Consider the following 19,772-nt stretch of genomic DNA (forward strand, 5'->3'; position numbering starts at 1 on the left):
CCACTAGTACAGGGACTATCTGACCACTAGTACAGGGACTATCTGACCACTAGTACAGGGACTATCTGACCACTTGTACAGATACAGGGTCTATCTGACCACTAGTACAGGGACTATCTGACCACTTGTACAGACACAGTGTCTATCTGAGTAAATAGGCTTACAAGAACATCACACCAGTAACATGTCTGCCACACAACCTACCCCGTGTACATATTTGTATTTATTTATTGTGCACCACTTCACAAGAAACTTGTGATGGCCTATTCACACCATCTAATTTTAACTTGTACAGAACTACCTCTGTCACCATCACCCTCTGCCATCCATGACATCACTAACATTGCTAACTGCCTCCATTGTGTAACCAGCATCACAACCATTATGTCCTCCAAGTGGTGCGTCAGAGCCTGCAGTATCTGGACAATCAGTGACAGGATATCCACCTATGGGCTCCATACAGTGACTGGAAAGGTGGATGGGACATCCTGACTCCAGCAATGTATGGCCGTGTTCCATCTGCCAACATGTCACGAATACAATCCCAGCCAGTGTAAGTGTCACATTAAGACACATGTGTGACACATTTCTTAGTTCTGTGCATGTATACCTCAACCAGCTCTGAATAATGAGCAGTGGTGGTAGATGAGTGAGTAATGAGTCAGTGAGTGAGTGAGTGAGTGAGTGAGTGAGTGAGTGAGTGAGTGAGTGAGTGAGTGAGTGAGTGATGATGGCTTAGGACTGAGTGGGTTTAAATTAGTGAAAGAGTGAATGTTGTTTTAATTGTACATAAATCACCCCAAACAGCCCAAATTATTAAACTGGTATATCAAATTGTTGGTCACAAATCTACGAAACATGTATATATTTTTCACCTTTTTAAATGTTAATACACAACATGTTTTATGGGCAACAACTTCTAAATGGCTTTCAAGAACATTTTTAAATGTTGAGCCAATTATACTATACACATATACTACCATATACTACTACCAAATCCACACAAAATAACAAATCATTCCCCAAACAGCACTCCAGATAATCACAGTGACCTTCACCAAAATATCACATTCTAAGATACACTTCTTAAGAAGTGTCTAAAATCAGGCTTCAAGGATATTACAAGACACTATCACAGCTCGTAACCAAAATAGCACCTCCAATCTGACTCACGATCATGCCATACTGACATATAAACTTTCATTGTAAAGGACACTGAATGTCATCTTCTTGCCAGTGGTTTATAAGATGAAGTCTAACGAAAACATCTCATTCCAGTGTATCATGCTCTAATAACTCCATTACAGATGAGATTATTTATTTACATTCTGTCACCACATGAACACATCAGTGTTCATCTGTCATCCCCCTGGCCACCACCACCACCCCCGCGGCATCACCACCACCGCAGAATGCACAAGCAACTCAATACACCTGTACAAATGGCACTTTGCCTGAATGTAAACATCACACAATCATTTCCCCGTGTTATTTTCAGCAAATGTCAAGAACTGCGTCACCCTTCAACCAGACTGCACGATAAACCTCAGAACCAAAAACACTGCCAAATACCTGATTATCACTCAACACCCCAAGCTAATTTAGTTCGATGTGGGTTAAGTAATCTGCAATCTAGAAGGGAATTAACAATGACGGGTAATCACGTTTGACATGGACGACTTGAGGAGGTCGTAAATGGTAAACTAACCTGAAATGGAACAGGGACATAAATCTATTCTACACGGCTCAAATAAGACGAATAAAGCTTAAAAAGAGAGAGATATCTCTGTGAGGCATGCTTGTAAATCAAACGCTGAAAATCTATCCATCTGTAAGTCTCCGGAGGTTATCATGGTCAGGTAGGATGGCAATACATAAGGGATTCTTGCATGGTCAGAAAACAGCAAGCGATCACTTACAATACAAGGAAATACTTCAAGACAGGGAACCTTCAGAATGTATGACGTAAGAGGAAGGTCAGAATTGAGAAGGAATGATCAAAGTTAATATATGATTTTATACCGTTTTTTTTTACTTCAAAATAATTAACATTATGCACATCATTATCCAAAGGATATCACAAAAATATACAGACAGCCATGGGGTCATAACAGAAAGATCCACAATACATACAGGATAGAAATTAATAAGTCCTGGAAAATCGTATAATAAATAACCTTACATCATCCTTATAGAAACAGGCCTCTATTGAAATGTATCACCTGATTAACATCAATCACAGATATTGCGTGTTATTATGTAATGGAATGTATTAAGGTCAACTCTAACCCAATCATACAGGTGTTTCATCCCTCTAAGTACTGACAGCTGACAAGGAGCTCCTTCAGTAACATCAGTCAAAACATTTGTCAAACTATGAACCTGAAAGGGGTGGTTTGGAAACTTTCCAATCAACTGAATAAATCACTCACACGAGGCCGAAGTCACACAGAGGATTCGAACCTGTCTGAACTGCATGGAAACATTTATGTAATGTGTATGACTAAATATACAACAATATGACATTACAAATATTGAATAGATCCTTCGATAGCCCTTTATCTCTGATCATGGAAATAACAATCACACAATATGCTTACCTTTATCACAACTGGGTCTATCTTCTACCTGGATTTTGTGTACATAAATAGGTTCCTCACTAAATATATCAGAATCAAGGGGTGGTCCTTTATCCGAGAATAATCGGCTATTCCGCTTTAGTTTGTTGAGGACAAAGTCCCACTCCTCGGCTGAGTTCCACATACTACTGTCCCTGTCATGGTGGTCACTACCTTTTGTGGAGTTGTTGGAAGAATCACGTCTCAGACTTCTATCACAGAAAGCTTTCACATCTCCGAATATATCACAACTGCTGCGTCGATTGAGCCCATCCAATACCCGAGATCTTCGATTACTTTTGAACTTTTCCAGTTCATGCTCAAATTCCATAAAATCCTCATCATTGTTAAAAAAATCCAAGAAACTGTCATCCATACTGAGATCTGAGAAAACATTCTCATAAGCATCCCCTTCTTTCCTTTCACTCCCCCTGTCTCCCCTTCCCCGGTCCTGACTCGAGTCCCTCCCCCCACATGCACCCTCCCCACTACTTGCAGTTGAACCTTTCCCTGTCCATCTGAATGGGTCGAAATCAGTTGAAAATCTTTTTCTACTACTGATGGTGTCAAACACACGTTCAAACTCCTGAAAATGCTCATCCCCTTTAAAGAACTCCATTAGGGGATCGTGAAGAGAGTCTCTGCTCCCAGTGAAACAGCGACTACGTCGGTGAGTCGTTTTTGTTTTGATGCCACTCCGAGAATCAGAATATTCATACACCTCTTTCACTTCTTCCTTTAACTTCCTGAAATCTCTCAAATCTTGTTTGAACTCTTCAAAATCCTCCTCATCTTTAAAACCATGTCGAAAATACCTGTAAGACTTAGACTTGCCTATATCACTAAACTTAAGATGGAAGATGTCATCAGGAGGAAAGTTTTCGCTTCTGCCACCACTGTTGAAATTAAACTGTTCCGACCGCTTGCTGTAGTATCCACTATCATCCATCCCTACTACCCAGCTTGCTGTGACTGTGAGCAGCGAGAGGTAAAGAACTCATCCTCGGTTTTGGCCGTCTTTCAAACCTGGCTGTAACTGTTAGATCAACCTGTAGCCCTGAGAGCAGACGGCACAGTATATCCAAGCTCTACTCCGATTACCCTCCCGTACTCTAAATATAGCAACACGACTTCTCTCTGTGATAATGTGCACACCAACTCTTGGTATCCCAGTGGTATCCCTACAGCCACGACTAATGTACTATTTCCCATTCAACATGTTCAGCAGTTGTTGTACTGCCTCCACAACTTTTGTAATGAAAGCGGACGTCCTTCTTTCTGAGCATGTGCAGACAATCCTTGACTCAACTACAGTTAGTCACCCCATACGACGGTGTACAGGTGAACGTTTCACCACCACCACACAAATCTGAGTTCATTCAGCTGTGTCGCTCTCAGAGGACCGTGGTAATGTTATGTCTATCACTGATGTGGACTCAGCCACCCTGCCTGACGACACACGGGAGCGGCAGACTGTAATGTGGGCCTTGGTCACACTGAATTACCTGCTATTCTCACAAATAAACACACACCTTCATAAACACATCACACCTCCTTGAAAGGAACAGTCCACAAACCACCACGACAGTTATCAGTCTATATGTCAGTGGTCTGCCAAACGGCTCATATCAACAGCTGTGACATGATCAGAGGTCACTGGTCACAGGACAGGGGTTGAGACCCTTGTGAGTGGAACAGTTGGATACGGTAGTTATACCACATGTGTGAAAACACTTGGTGTCAGATTTCAAATCAAGATCAAAAGATGGTAATCAATTGTAGAAGTTTAAATTAAACTGGTTCAATAGAACTGCATGCACTAATGATTCAGGGAATATTGTTTAAAAAATAAGGACCTTTAGATTAATTACTGACTGTTAACGTGAGAAAATGTCAGCATTTGGAAGACGCATGTCATGGAGACTGAATTTTTGTGTTGGGTGGGACAAATGGGGACATTGAACTCATATTACAACCTTGACAGCACTGACTTTCAGTGGAGCAGGTGCTTGTGGCTAGACTTCTTATCAGGGTATTAGAAATGACAAACAGCTGTGGATGACATCGGCAATTTCAATATGACTTCAACAGACTGAATTAATAATTCTGAAAGATGGATTTCCCTAAATTAATTGAATCTTAAATTTATTATGATTGAATTAGTGACGCCAATTTCTGGTGTTCCCCACTTTGATCTTGCTGGAATATTGCTAAAAGCAGTGCAAAAGTAGAACTCGCTCACTATTGCCTTTGACCATTATTGCTCGTGGTGAAAATAATTGATTTCTAAAGCATTCAATAAGTAAATTATCGTACATTTCAAAAGAATGTTTTCAAAATATTTCAATTTAAATCTTTGTAAAAAGAAGCAGTAAATACCTTCAGGAAGTTTTAAGGAATATAATCATCTCAACATAGATGAAAAGGGATTCAACAAAGCAATCTTTCATGTCACAACAAAACCAAACATCTCTTTATTTCCCTATCAATCTAAGTAGAGAACACAAGCTCATTGTCCAATACAAATCACATGTGTTTTTTAATGACTAGGACAAGCCCTGGCCTTGCCACATGTGGGTCTCCTCACAATGAGAGTGTATATAACATTACATCCACAATAGCTTTGTAAGCCTTCTGTCTCAGCGGGTCTCGGGTCTCGTAACAGACAGTGTCACAGCCAAGATTTACTATCTTTACACTGGTGTGAACAATTTCCTCAAATTACAGATTTATCTGCTACATCTCATATGAAAACTCAGCATATGAAGACAAGAGCTGCTTCTCTGTCTGGGACTTTTGACTTGTGTTCTTTGTCTTCATGACATGAAAGATTATGAAAGATTCAGATGGTTGGGTGTACAATGTAAATACTGTGACATACATAGAATTTAGTCCTTTCCCTACAAAACATTACTAGAAATATAGAAATAAGTATCTGCACACTTATTTTCAGTTATTTCACTTAAAATACCATATACCTACGATTAATTTCTGCCAAGGTGATCCAGGTGAAGGTAAGATATGATACCACACACTTTCCACAGGTTATTCATAACCATTTACAAACCCCCTAAAACATAAGCAATAAACTAAACGTTGTTTATCCACCATAGTATCCTAAACCTCAAAATTGTCATCACTGAATGAGAGAGGGAATTGTGTTTCATGTGACTTTTCTTCATTTTAACACGTTTAACCCATTTTGGAACTTTTACGACCATGAAAACTTTTACCACTGAGTCTTTACTCATAGTGGTTTAAACATATTTATTTCATGAAAAAGCAAGAATTTTAATGAACTTGATTGGTCAACAAGCTCAAAAGAACTTACATGAAGACCGCTCCAATATACATAGATATATGAAACAGTATCATGACAAGAAAAGATGATATCTAAAATGAAAGTAGATGGTAAGACATGTAGTCGGAAAATTAAAATCATGCTGGTTGTATACATTTATGGCATCTGCAGTCGGGATCCATAGTAGTATAGCTTTGAGAATTATAGGTTTTAGTGTATGACTTGCTCAGTTAAAGAGCCTAGTTTAAATTTCTGCCAATGCGACATAAACCCATACTCACTCACTCATTGATATTGGGCAACAAATCTATCTTGGCTTTGTTTTGATTAAATAAAATGTAAATATCTGTCATTCCTAACCCTTCCAACATATTCTCTCAAAACGATTCATTTGATTTCACTACAAATGTATATTCAAATCAAGAAACAATTTGTAAAAATGTAAGTAATTTAAAAACCCAGTTGAGGTGACCTTGCTAAATCTGATGTACTAAACGGTTTACATCACTGATGCAATGTCCAAACACATAAAACTTAAGCAAAATCTGTTCTTGGTGATGCCATTCCTGTGTTGCCAGGTAAGCCTAATCGAAATGCGCAGGACAGGTAACAATGAAAGCAAGGTTTGTTAACGTGTCTATTGTTACAAGTGTCAGCACAATCCCCTCGCCGTCAACTGTTACTTCGTTGTCCTCACTGTCACAGGGGCGTGTTGACCTTCTCTTCACGCTGCTATATTTTTTCAGGACTTTTTTTCTCCTTCACTATGCATTCGAACCCGTGTCTTTGTCTTGAAAGTTGCTTGAAACCGCTGCCAAGCATTCAGAACACACTCGCAAGTTAGTGTTATTTCAAACCTGTCAGAAACTTTGATTTTTACATCACCTGCGTTACAGTCTTATGCTTCCCTACTGTTAAAAACTTCAAGATAAGGAAGAGAAATTTATGGATGTCAACTTCTTCATTATGAGGAACCAACTATTTCAGTGTTTATGAATAATTCTTTATCATTCTCTCCTTCGTGTTTATCAATTCGAAATGCCATTAAAACACTTGAACTTTTACATGTTTAACTCAGGGGAAACATCTATCAGACAATAAATAGGCACATAAAATTTACTTTTCATTAGAGGATGTAGGCCTCTGCTCGCCCATGGTTCGATATTTCAAACTCCAATTCCCCTAGACAAACACAATCTATGATATATTTTTCATTACATTATTAGTTATTTTCTTGTGATGCTGATTTCATATTGGACAGGGGTGGTGGTGTAGCCTTGTGGTTGAAGCGTTCGTTCATCACACTGAAGGACCTGGTTCCATTCCCCACGTGGGTACAATGTGTGAAGCCCATTTCTGGTGTCCACTGCCGTGATGTTGGGGGAATATTGCTAAATGCAACATAAACCCATACTCACTCACTCATTGATATTGGGCAACAAATCTATCTTGGCTTTGTTTTGATTAAATAAAATGTAAATATGTCATTCAATGGACAAGACTACATTACTCCATGCTTTGTGAAATGGGGATCAGCTGGCTACAATGGCAACTGGGGGATACAGATTGTTGTGGATTGTGGTTCCTCCTTCATCTTCAGGAAGATGGGTGAGGGACAGGTTAAGAAGCAGTCCTATTTTCATTTATCATCTTGCCTGAGCCTGTGTTTAGATACTTAAGCTGTATATTGCTGCTCCCAACAGTATTCCAGGTGTATGGTGGTGGCTGGAATCAATCCAGTGATCAACATTGTCAGCAACAATTCATATGTTCTGGGTACATGACATTCAATTGACCAAGTCATTGAACCCAGCAAATCACACCATAAAGCGAACCACTCATAAAGCGAGACTATTACTTGAAAAATATTTTGACAAAGTTTTCCATTTGAACTTCAAAAGAAATTAACAAAGAAAACAGTCAGAATTTTTAATAGACTGCCCTGATTGTATGGAAGTAAAAATCTCTCCCTTCAAATGTTTATCACTCCAAAGAGGAAGAATGATAAGATCTGGATAGATTCACTTGAACCGCCGGTAACACTTGTCCTTATAACACTGTGTTACACATACTAACCACTACTTTCTTCATCTGATTTGAGGCATTTTCATCAGTTGGATGAGTGAGTGAGCTATTAGCTTTAAGCAATATTCCAGCAATATCACTGCGGGGGGACACCACAAATGGACTTCACATATTGTACCATGTTGGGAATCGAACCAGGGCCTTCAGCATGATGAGCAGATGCTTTAACCACTAGGCTGGCTACCCCACCACCACGATAGGTCGGATGAAAGGGTGGAGGTGATGACATGGGATCTTTGTTTATCGGTACCAAGAAGTAGAATCTCATTTCAATGACTGGTTCGAATCAATGAATTAACAGTTTGTCTACTCCAGAAGAAAACTCTTACATGTTCACTGTACAAAGAAAATTTGTTTATGGTAGCATTATGGTGGAGCATATACATGTCCAAACTAAAATAGCAATATTAACAAATCCTTAAGGTATTTAGATGTTGGTGTAGTAATACAAGACAATTGTTACGGATAACAACTTCTTTGTCATTATCCACCCGAAGTAGGGGCAAGAACTAGCCCGGAAACGTCGTGACAAATAAATAAAGAAGTTGTTATCTAGGGATGCCACGATACATCGATACTTTTTCTAAGACGATACAATTATCGATACATTCAAAACTGTATCGATATTTAGTTTTGAAAGTATCGGTTTAAATATGTTCATGTATCGTTTACATTTTGCAGTTGTATCATGTTTTTTATGTTATTAGAGTTATAAATGATTATTTTTCCTGCACAAAGATGGGAAATTAGAACTTTTTAATCTCTGAGAATATAAAATCTTGATCTTTTCATGGACAGTTATGAAATACGAAATATTAATGTTCAAAATGTAACTAAATTTACGCAATAATTCCGCGAAAATAGGTATCGTGATACGTATCGAATCGTGACATGGTATCATGATACGTATCGAATCGTGAAACTTCTGTATCAGGACATCCCTATTGTTATCCATAACATTTGTCTTGTATTGACAAACCTGATAAACAAAGAATCTATTACTGCTAGTTTTCTATCCATTATTGTCTTTGTGAACACCACAGGATGTTTGTTGTGTAAGACTGCACCCTGAATATTCCACCAAACAGAAATTCAAGCTTGCTCGTGTTTACAAAAACTGTCCATGTCCAGCCATAAACACCTCTGTAATTAAAAAAAAACAAGTTCTTTTCAGCTTAAGAATGTATATTTGGGCAAAAAGCATATTAACCTATGTCAACTGCATCTGAAGGCTGAAGCTGTGTAACATCTGTTCACAGAACAAAGACATAAGGCTGTAGTGACACCATGACCCAAGTATGGAGCAGATGGGATGTAGTGACCGTCCAGAGTTGTCACATTATCCACACATGGACAAAACATTATCACACTTAACAATATTCATATCAGAGCTATTCAGTCTTTGTTTCTCAGGGTTTCATGGCATTTAAACACCACTTTTTCAAAATTACAATGTTTCCTGACAAAAAAACACATAATTCACTTCTTTAGCATCACATGTTATGGACTGACTGCTCTTCAAAACCAAGTTATAATATTCCATATATATCTATATCTATATCTGATACTGAGAACATTATTTGTTAGAATATGCATCAACTTTTCCGACAAGAGGGGTGTTACCACCAAACTGACAGAGCTATAGAAACATATCTGGACAGCAAGAGTTACCTCCCCTGAGTTAGCAACATCAAGCGTCTTATAACATGTGACACTTCATATTTAACCGTAGTCTGTCATACAGACCCTGTAAAAAAACATATCCAAGAAAGCCCATGCATGTCTAGATTATGTGACAAGTCTAGATTATGTTGCAAGTCTAGATTTCCACAAATGAAGAAAGTATCTGGTATCCTCTTTATTATATTTTATTATTATAATTTAGGAACATTTATTTTTCTGTAAAATATGTTCATTTCAGAGACTAGATGGCAGTCTATTTCAACCGTAGAAACAACTGCATCTCCAGTGCGGAAGAGACCATCAAAACAATCCTGAAATTTGCCATCTTACCCCCAAAATAATGACATTTATATTTTTGTGTGTATGTCCTTCGGAATGAGCATTTTGATGAGTTTATGACTCACTCAACTTTACCTCTAGTCGGTTTAATCAGATCAGTTTGAGTGGTTTACATTGGGTGGGGTGAGTGAGTTATGTTTTACGCCGCTTTTAGCAATATTCCAGCAACATCACGGCGGGGGACACCAGATATGGGCTTCACACATTGTACCCCTGTGGGGATTCGAACCCGGGTCTTCGGCATGACAAGCGGAAACTTCAACCACTGGACTATCCCAACGCCCTGTTTCGCCGTTTCACAATACTGTCCACTGCCTAACACCTACCTTCCCCCTTACATTCTTACGATACCTATTACATGTTAGTTGCCAACACAAACAAAGGAAACATTTTAGCTGGGGGTAAAAGTATTTGGCACCACGACAGTCATCACTTGTTTGTAAACATAATGGTCAGTGTGTTGCCAGTTCAATTCCAAACATGGTTTTGGTTGTATTTCATAGTTGGGGACTGAGACTGGTATCATTAGAGAGAACTCTATGAAAGTCCTATCGATGTTAGAAGCATGGTACATACATAATTCACATCATTCACACAATTTCATTCAAATGGTGAAAATACACAGCTAATAATTATTGTGATCACAGAAGGAAGATCAATCTGAAACGTCCACTGAGTTTATTTCATGTTCAGATGATAAACAGCTAGAGAATTATCAATTCACATAACAAGCAATGATCAACAAGGGAAGTAACCCTTGCATCCTTAATATCAGAATTACAGACCTCAGGGAAAAAAACATTGCATAATTAACATTTGATTAACTCCCCTTGTTGTAGACAGTACTGATTTATTTTTTGCAAAGTAATACATAATTACCCCCCAGACTTGAAATTTTCTGAGTGACTTACCATTTTCACTACTTTGTAACATTAGGTACAATTCCACATTCACACTGACATGAGATCACACTGATATGAGATCGCACTGATAGGAGATAATTATGCGTGTGAATTATACATTACACAACTGCCTCAGTTCCCACATACACTATGTAAAATGCCCTAGTATTTGTTGTCACCATGATGATGAGATCGTGTGGGCAAGCTGACATTCAAGGCTTTGTGATATTTGAGCCCATCTGAACATGCTGCACAAGGCTTCGGTTTCAAAACACAACATAATGATGTATGTTCTTTTAGGCAGAGTGCTAAGTACACACTGTCTGTTGCAAGAGGAGAGAAACTGATCTGAGGTTGCACTGAGCTTTATCATCGTACCCAAAATAACACACACTGCTGATAATATTGCTTAATGCAACAGCAAAACAAAACAAAGATGGTCTTGGGAAAACCTAAATACTATGGCTGCATCGAATCTATTGTGAAGCAAATATGATACACAACATGAGGTGAGGTGAGGTGAGGTGAAATTGGGTTTAACGTCGCACTGGAGAATATTTCGCTCGTATGACGACGTGCATGCATGTGTATGTGTGTGTGCGACTGCTTGTACTAGCCCAGACTGAAGCTGGTTTTATAGTGCTAGCCCACTGAGACACCATGCCACAGTGAAGCATGGATACCCCACTCAGACACATTATACTGACTCCGAGCCGGCCAGTCTTTGTTGTACCCATTAATGCCGAGCGTAAGGCAGGGACCAACAAGTACCATATTTTAACGTCTTTTGGTATGACGCGGCAAGGGATTGAAACCACGACCTTCCGCTCTCCGGGCGGATGCTTTAACCACTACACCATGGAGGCGGTTTGATACACAACATGACTATTGGGTATCACATACAAATATTGGGTAATGAGTACAAAATCACTTAAGCAGCTGAACTATCAATCATTATATTCAGTGAAACAATAACCCTTTGAAATGTTTTCCCACAGTGACAATGTTAATGACCAGTGACCAAATTACTGTCAAATTAAATATATGCACTCGCGTAACATTGACTTAGGGAAGTGCGGCGGAATTCATATTTTAAATGCATGATTTCATTTTGTATATGCACTGATTATTTTATTCATTGATTCAGCAAATTGAAAATGCCTAATATTCCACTCGTGAATGAAATGTTTGTTTACGGAAGCCATTTGCAATCATCACCCATTCATGTGCCCACAAAATGAGACGTCACCTTGTTTCGTGGATTACGTAGTTGGTTACTTTATACCACCGTGTACGACATCCCACTGCAGTAAGTATTGACACTAAGGAAAGCAGACAACGAGAAGTGAGAAGGTTGGAGCTAATGGTATCTGTTTTACTTGACATTTTGTAAAAATAAAATTTGGCAATGGTGGTATTAGTGATCTGGGGCTATTTATCTCAATGCTGGACAATTACATTTAGTGTACTTGCGTGTAATGCAGAGATTCGGAACTTTTTTGTCAGCGGGGTGTGGCATTGTACGTACATCAAAAGTACCACTTCGTGACGTCAGTCGAGACTTAATTTACGAGATAGCATGATAATTTCCGCAATCCACGAATCAAGGTTATCCACAAACTTAGGTTACGGTATATGATTTATATGAGTGTAGACAATTGTCAGGGTTGGCTTAGATGTATTTCCTTTTGCATGTCTAGCTTTGATGCTACACACAAATTCAAGTAAAAACACTCGTTTCTAAAAAAATTTATGAAGACTCGATTTTGATAACGAGTCATAAATTAAATTCATGAAAGTTTTCAGTATGATTCACTGAACATCCCCCACCCCCAATCCCCAATCCTATCACATGTACTAACTTAGACTAACATGTACAAATGAACATATTTTATAGATAAAAACTGTTCAAAAAATATAATGATAAACTATAAGCAGCCCAGAGGCTTTCTCCATTTTCAGAAACTGTGAAAATCTTGACTTGTCACATAATCCAGGCTTGGATGAGCTTTCTTGGATATATTTGTTTCAGGGTCTGAATGACAGACTATAGATGTGCACAAGTCTCTAAAAGGTGAAAATTAATAGTTTAAATGATAGTTTCTAAAAAATAATAAATAAAAGATTGGGGTCCTTAAGACTGCTTGTCTAGACTTGCCTCTTTAAAGGATCGAATTACTGTACATCCATGGGCTTAGCATTCAGTACAGCCTTGGAGCAAGGCTAGACACACTAGTACTGGCTCCATTCTAACATGTGAGTTGCCAAGTCCACAGCAGTGGGAGGGTGCCCATATGTTACCTGTGTTTAATCTATACACAGTGAATAGACACATACCAAGGCTGACCTCTGGTGTAGTCATTCATCCTGTAGCATACTCAAGTCAAGATGGAAGACAGAGATATTGCTGGATTATACTCAGCAATAGTTTTTCCCATGTCAAGAGTTTGTAGACATGATTTTAATGTTTCAAATATGAACAATACATCAGAAACAGATTCGAACAATTTTGTTAAGTATTCACATCTTTATATTCCGCATATTCTGACAGTTTAATTATTTACTCTGTTAGAGATAAACAGATATGAAAGATGACATCATACACCGGAAGCAAGTTATATCATCGTTATTTGAAACTGCTTCTGATTAAAACTAACTTGCATCTAGGGGAGCCAAATATTGATAAACACTTGACATGTTTGTTTGTTGTTAGAGGCCACACTCAGCACTATTCAAGCTATATAAGTAGGGGGTAGTGGGGTAGCCAAGTGGTTAAAGCGTTTGCTTGTCCCGCCAAAGACCTGGGTTCGATTCCCCACATGGGTACAATGTGTGAAGCCTATTTCTGGTGTCCCCAACCATGATATTGCTAAAAGCGGCGTAAAACCAAACTCACTCACTCAAGCTATATATTCCAAACAGTACTGCACCAGACAATCCAGTGATCAATATCATGAGCAACCATTCATGCTGTTTCGGTACAATGACAAGCAATCAACCAAATCAGCATGTCTCATGGACTAATGGTTGCTTCTCTTCACCAGAACAGGTTGCTTGGGGGCAATTCTAACCTAGAGTATGTGAGTGAGTTAGATTTACACAGCGTTTAGCAATATTCCAGCAATATCACAGTAGGGGGGACACCAGAAGTGGGCTTCACACATTGTACCTATGTGGGGAATCAAACCCAGGTCTTTGGTGTGACGAGCGAACGCTTCAATCACAAGACAACCCCACCACCCCGTCTAACCCAGAATCCCATGGGATCACACCACTGGTACGTTCTAATCCACACTGTAACACACCATCATTCATTATACAAGATCATCTTATGATCTTCTATATGTGGTATTTTCGGGATTGTTTTCGCCGTCAGTGAGATCTTACAAAAATAAATATCATACATCACAGAGTTGCAAAATGTTTCTCACAAGTGTGTGAATTGAAATAATAAGTAACTAACTCACCATGAGACCAAATAACTGACCAATGTAGGTAAACCAAGCACAAGTGTACTGATCAAGGAGGGTGGCAAGATGCTAGTATTTCAGATCCTATATTAGTCTATAAAGAGCTCCAGATAAGATTTAGCTCACGTGGGTACTGTACCCACTGTATTTTTTTGGAGTGGGTATTATGAATGTTGAGTGGGTATTTCATTTTCCGTTACCCACTGCTGTCAAATACGTGCGTATTTCAGTCATTTTACTCACCTAAGTATTTTGTCATTGAGTAAGTTTACTAAGCAGGTATGTTCTGCCTTATGTCATACCCAATCAAAACCAACTTAAATATAATGGAAATGATTTCATAAAAAATTACTCATCCTATACTGACAGAACACTTGTCCTACACTAACAGTACAACTTGAAAGCAATCGATGTCTTTTTCATTACGCAAGCGATTTTTATAAATATATTCCGTACGCATTTGTTTTAAACTGTTTGCGTATCTAACATTTTAAATGCGTGATTGGTACACAACAATTATTTTTCAATGCGTAATTGGAAATTTTCTATGCGTATTTTACCCGGATACGCAGCTTATCTGGGCCTCTGTCTATAGCTGATTCCTTATTGATTATTTGTAACCAACATGGGATAATATAAATGGAACTCCAAATAAAATAATGCTGATAAAAACAAAGATGTCCCTTTGTCATTTGACCCGAAGAAAACATCCCTGTATTTACTGCTAATTGATGTCCATGTGAAGACAACTAAGTGTCACAAACATGTTCCCAATGCAGAGATTCAGAATAAATGCCAGTGTTTACGTAAACACACTGTAAAAGACAAGATTACAGATATTATTTGTCTGATTATATTTTTTAGAGTACCTTTCCATACGCCATTATTCTAAAGGTTCTTACATTCCATTACAAGTTCTGATGCAATTAAACTGAAAGCATATGCTCAAACAACTGTCAAACTGATCAGTGGCACTAAGTCAAACAGATTGTGCTTACTGAGAAAGTAAAAGAAAAATGTAATGCAATCTCCTTTAAGACAGTGCCCATGTTGTTTTATCCATCTGTGAGTGAGTGAGTTTAGTTTTACGCCGCTTTTAGCAATATTCCAGCTATATCACGGTGGGGGACACCAGAAATGGGCTTCACACATTGTACCCATGTGGGGACTCGAACCTGGGTCTTTGGCGTGATGAACGAATGCTTCAACCACTACGCTACCCCACCACCCCTTATCCATATGTAAAATATAAACCATTTAATAATGACCAAAAACAGAAGAACAAAACCAAATTCATTTGTTGTAAATATGTGTGTTTCTTCTCTCATACATCTGTATGTTCGTCAAGTTTTGTAATATACGCATTCATAGCCTTTATTAATTCAGTTTAAAACAACCCTGACTAAAAAAACTACATATAGCATTAAGATTCCTAAATAACTCACTGATAATGCCTTAATTTCCTTTTTTATATTTTTTTGTTTATCGTTTATGTATTTCTCAGACATTTTTTGGGTAGAATGGTAAAAAATAGCAAACATAATATTTCCCTATTTCATATTGACAAATAACAGCCAGGAGCAGGTCACGTGATATCAGCCAATACACTGCATCATTTAGACTTGCACAAGTCTCTAAGGTAATAATTAATAATTTTAATGATAAATTCTATAAAAATACATAACACACTGGCATGCTAAACTTTCCTCTTTAAACGACAAGTCTTAGCATTCAGACAGCCTTAGAGCAAGGCTATGCATCATAGAACAACTTCGGAAAACTGGAAGACATAAACAGGGATACATCTTAAGCTGACAGATGTGGGGTGTCCTCATGACTCACAGGGGGGTGGAGGGAGTGAGGATGGGAGTCTGATGGCTGCATGGACTGGGAGGGGGAGGGTAGCTAAGAAGGGCCAGATGGCTGGCTTCACACTGGATAATCCCAGAGATGTGAAGGTGTTGGGTTTAATGTCTGTGTCAGGGGCTGGCCATTCACGTGCAGGACCTTCATGAACACAGTGATCTGTGGAGGGTAGGAGAACTGACTGACCTTCATATGACACTAAACTAAACGTGGCACTTCAAACTTTCAGCACTTCAAACTTTCGTTGACTTAGATCTATTCCTGGAATACTCTTACACTTCACTTTCAAACAAGTGAATCCTGTTCTGATTTATTGTTTCATTCCCATGATAATAAACAACAAGCATTGTCACTAAGGTGACATAATCCCCCGCCGCAAATTATCAAATCAAACTTAAAAGTAATGAAAGTGAAGGTCGTAATTTAAGATGAAATTATATGTAAACAAAAACATGACCAGTCAACCTCTCTTGATATCTTGCTCTGTAGTTGTTCAAACGCACAAATATTTTCAAGACTCACTTTGACCTTGAAATGAATGTCTTAGTGTATGAAATATGCAAAAATAGTAATAAAGAAATTGCTTATTGAAAAACATTCAAGGGAAGTCTTGAAAGTCTATGAAGAAAATCCAGTGAACTGTTCTTGAGATATCTCGCTGACAATCTTAACATGCAGTTTAAGATGCTGAAATCTTCAGAGTGTCACCATGACCTTGAAACTTAGGTGAAGGTCACCAAAATCGACTGGGCCCTGCGCCTTCCCTAGATAAAACTTGGTGTTCAATATGAAGAAAATCCAGTGAACGGTTCTTGTGATATCTCGCTGACAAGGGCAAAATGTTAAAGTCCCCTTGTGACCTTGAAATGAAGGTCAAGGTCACCAAACCTCACTGGGACCTTTCTTTTACTGTGATGAACCTAGGTACCAAATATGAAAAGAATCCAATCAACAGTTCTTAAGATATTCCAATTCGTACGTACGGACCGACGGAGGCTAATACTATATCTCCCGCTTCGTGCTAAACGCCTGGCGGGTGATAATGAAACAAACGAAACAAATTACTGATATCCATTTTTTTATAACAATTGCAAGTCAAATCAAGACTGATATTCCAGATACATGAAAACTTCTGGACCAGACAATTCAGTGACTGACATCATGAAAAGGGATCTTGGCTTTCTAAGTATTAAAAAAAAAGATTTGCAAGATGCAATACAACTTTGAAACATTTCCTAATATTTACACATATATAAAATTTAGGAGTCTTGATGAAACGAAATATGTAGAAGTAGAACAGCAATGCCATTATTGCCAATAAGCAAATGTATTTTACACTGACTGACTGAGTTTGGTTTTACGCCGCTTTTAGCAATATTCCAGCAACATCACGGCGGGGGACACCAGAAATGGTATTTTACACAATAAAATACAATTCATGTTCACAACTCATGTCTCAATCCCAAAATAAACTTTCAGTTTCTTCTTGAAAGAGATCCCTGTTAATGATTACTTCAGAAAACAGCATGTTCTAAACATGTTATGTTACTATGTTTACTGAGGCCTTAGTACCACACAAGCTCTGTAACAGTGTGTGATGTAAGAAGCTCCTGGCAGGGTGTGAAGGAATGTCTGCCTGACATCACAACCAACAAACACAGGAAGTGACCTCTGACCTGGGTGACATGTCTCACAAGGCCCAGATGGGGAGGATGTGATCAGCTGATGTACTTGAGAGTCTCACATGCCTCACATGTCCATCTCTAATTGTCACAAGTGTCCCCTCCATCTAACTGTGACAGCCAACCTACATGATTCTTGGCCAGTAATCACAGATGAAGTTATTTGAAAAAAAACAACCAAAAACCATGATGGGCATTTTGGTTCCATCTTGAAAGTACACAAAGATTCTCATGTAACATCAACAACACCAGAAAATTAATACCAGTCCGAAGACATGGGGAATAAAAATTTCAATATTTTTTGTCAAGGCAGACATATTCAAAACAAGTTGTAAATCCTGTGTGCTGTTCTAACAATGGTTTTGACCACACACATACTTTAGCTTCATTTTCACAGATTTAGAGAAGATACAAAAATATGGGAAAGCCAGAGAATCAAGGGCTAAAAAGTGTTACACATCCAACATGTACTTGAGACCTGATGTCACGACAGCACAATAGCTGTGAGTTACGGGTCAATGTCATATCTAGAACCATATACAAGTAGTGTGTTTATCATCCTTGACAAGTCTCAGCACAATACAAACTGTCAGGTCCTAGTTAGCAACAGATGTATCATGACAGAGCCAACTTATCCCTTGGGTTCAGTAGGTTAATCAGAGCACCATGATCCCGACACAGAATAACTTCGTAATACCATTTAAGATCAAGGTAAAAATATCTTCAGCAAGTCATAAAGATGAAGATGATATGATGAAGTGGTCAGGCTTGCTGACTTGTTGGATGGATGTCATCATATCCGAATGAGATCGATATCGATCACTTGATTGTCTAGTCAAGCTAGACTTCATTTGTAACAGACCACTATCAAAGAGCTGGGATATTGCAAAAACATTGTTAAACAATACACCTTTTCATAAATCCCCAATCTACACATCAGAACAATCACCATCACAAAGTGTGCTCTCAGGCATATACATTGATACAACAAAAGTGGCACATTTTCTGGTCATCAGTTGTGACGGATAATTAAATTGATCTTAATGAAAAAGTCGCAAAAGTGAGTGAGTATGGTATTACGCCGCTTTTAGCAATATTCCAGCAATATCACGGCAGGGGGACACCAGAAATGGGCTTCACACATTGTACCCAAGAAAGTTGAAAAAACACTAGAGACATAAACTGTACTTTTTACCCATCAATCGCCAAAAACAGGCTGTAACCTCGTCCATGGTTTAACCCATCCTTGGTACATTGTCATGATTAGTCACTTCCCAGGCTATAACATGCAGTATACCACATGCAATAATCACATATCATTCAGAGAAAGAATGAGATATTATTTATAAATGACTACGAATAAGTGCCTGGTTAATATGGAAATTTTCTATGATCAAGCTATTTGGTTCTATGGAAGATGTAAATGGCAAGCTAGGAATTCATCTAAAATCCCATCCCTAACAATAGGATGAGTACTTCTCATATCACATTAGGGCCATGCATCCTTCCAACTATATACTATGTTGCACAGATGCTTCAGTCTTTCTGACCTAATTGATTTAATGTCTGATGCACAAGGTGCAGTAACTGTTTGCCTGACAGGAGAGTATAAAAGGGAGATTTCTTCAGTCTGAAGTACCTAACAGATTCTCCCAGATAATGTTAGACTGCATCGCTAAATTGGGTACAGGCCAGTCAAAACAAACGTGTGCTACAATAGTGGTTTGTTTGTTTATAACACAGCACTCAGCAATATTCCAGCTATATGATGGGACTGTATATAATCTGGACCAGATTTTACAGTGACTGTCATCTTGAGGTTCGAT

General features: G+C 38.4%; 1 protein-coding gene across 4 annotated transcripts in view; it reads right to left on the bottom strand.

Annotated features, from left to right (window-relative positions):
* Positions 1 to 19,772, bottom strand: part of LOC124291908 (ras association domain-containing protein 1-like) — a 116,775-nt gene that overhangs the window by 67,438 nt on the left and 29,565 nt on the right. Inside the window, exon 1 of one of the 4 annotated variants that reach the window (XM_046728977.1) lies at positions 2,601 to 4,158. The exons of the other annotated variants lie outside the window; for them this stretch is intronic. Within the exon in view, the coding sequence (XP_046584933.1) occupies positions 2,601 to 3,567 (967 nt within the window). The 5' untranslated portion in view covers positions 3,568 to 4,158. Of the gene's footprint in view, positions 1 to 2,600; positions 4,159 to 19,772 lie in introns of those variants that run through there. 4 annotated transcript variants of the gene reach the window in all.

The sequence above is a fragment of the Haliotis rubra genome, unplaced genomic scaffold, assembly GCF_003918875.1.
Source record: "Haliotis rubra isolate DU_JTF1 unplaced genomic scaffold, ASM391887v1 Scf501, whole genome shotgun sequence".
In the NCBI taxonomy this organism is placed as follows: Eukaryota; Metazoa; Mollusca; class Gastropoda; order Lepetellida; family Haliotidae; genus Haliotis; species Haliotis rubra.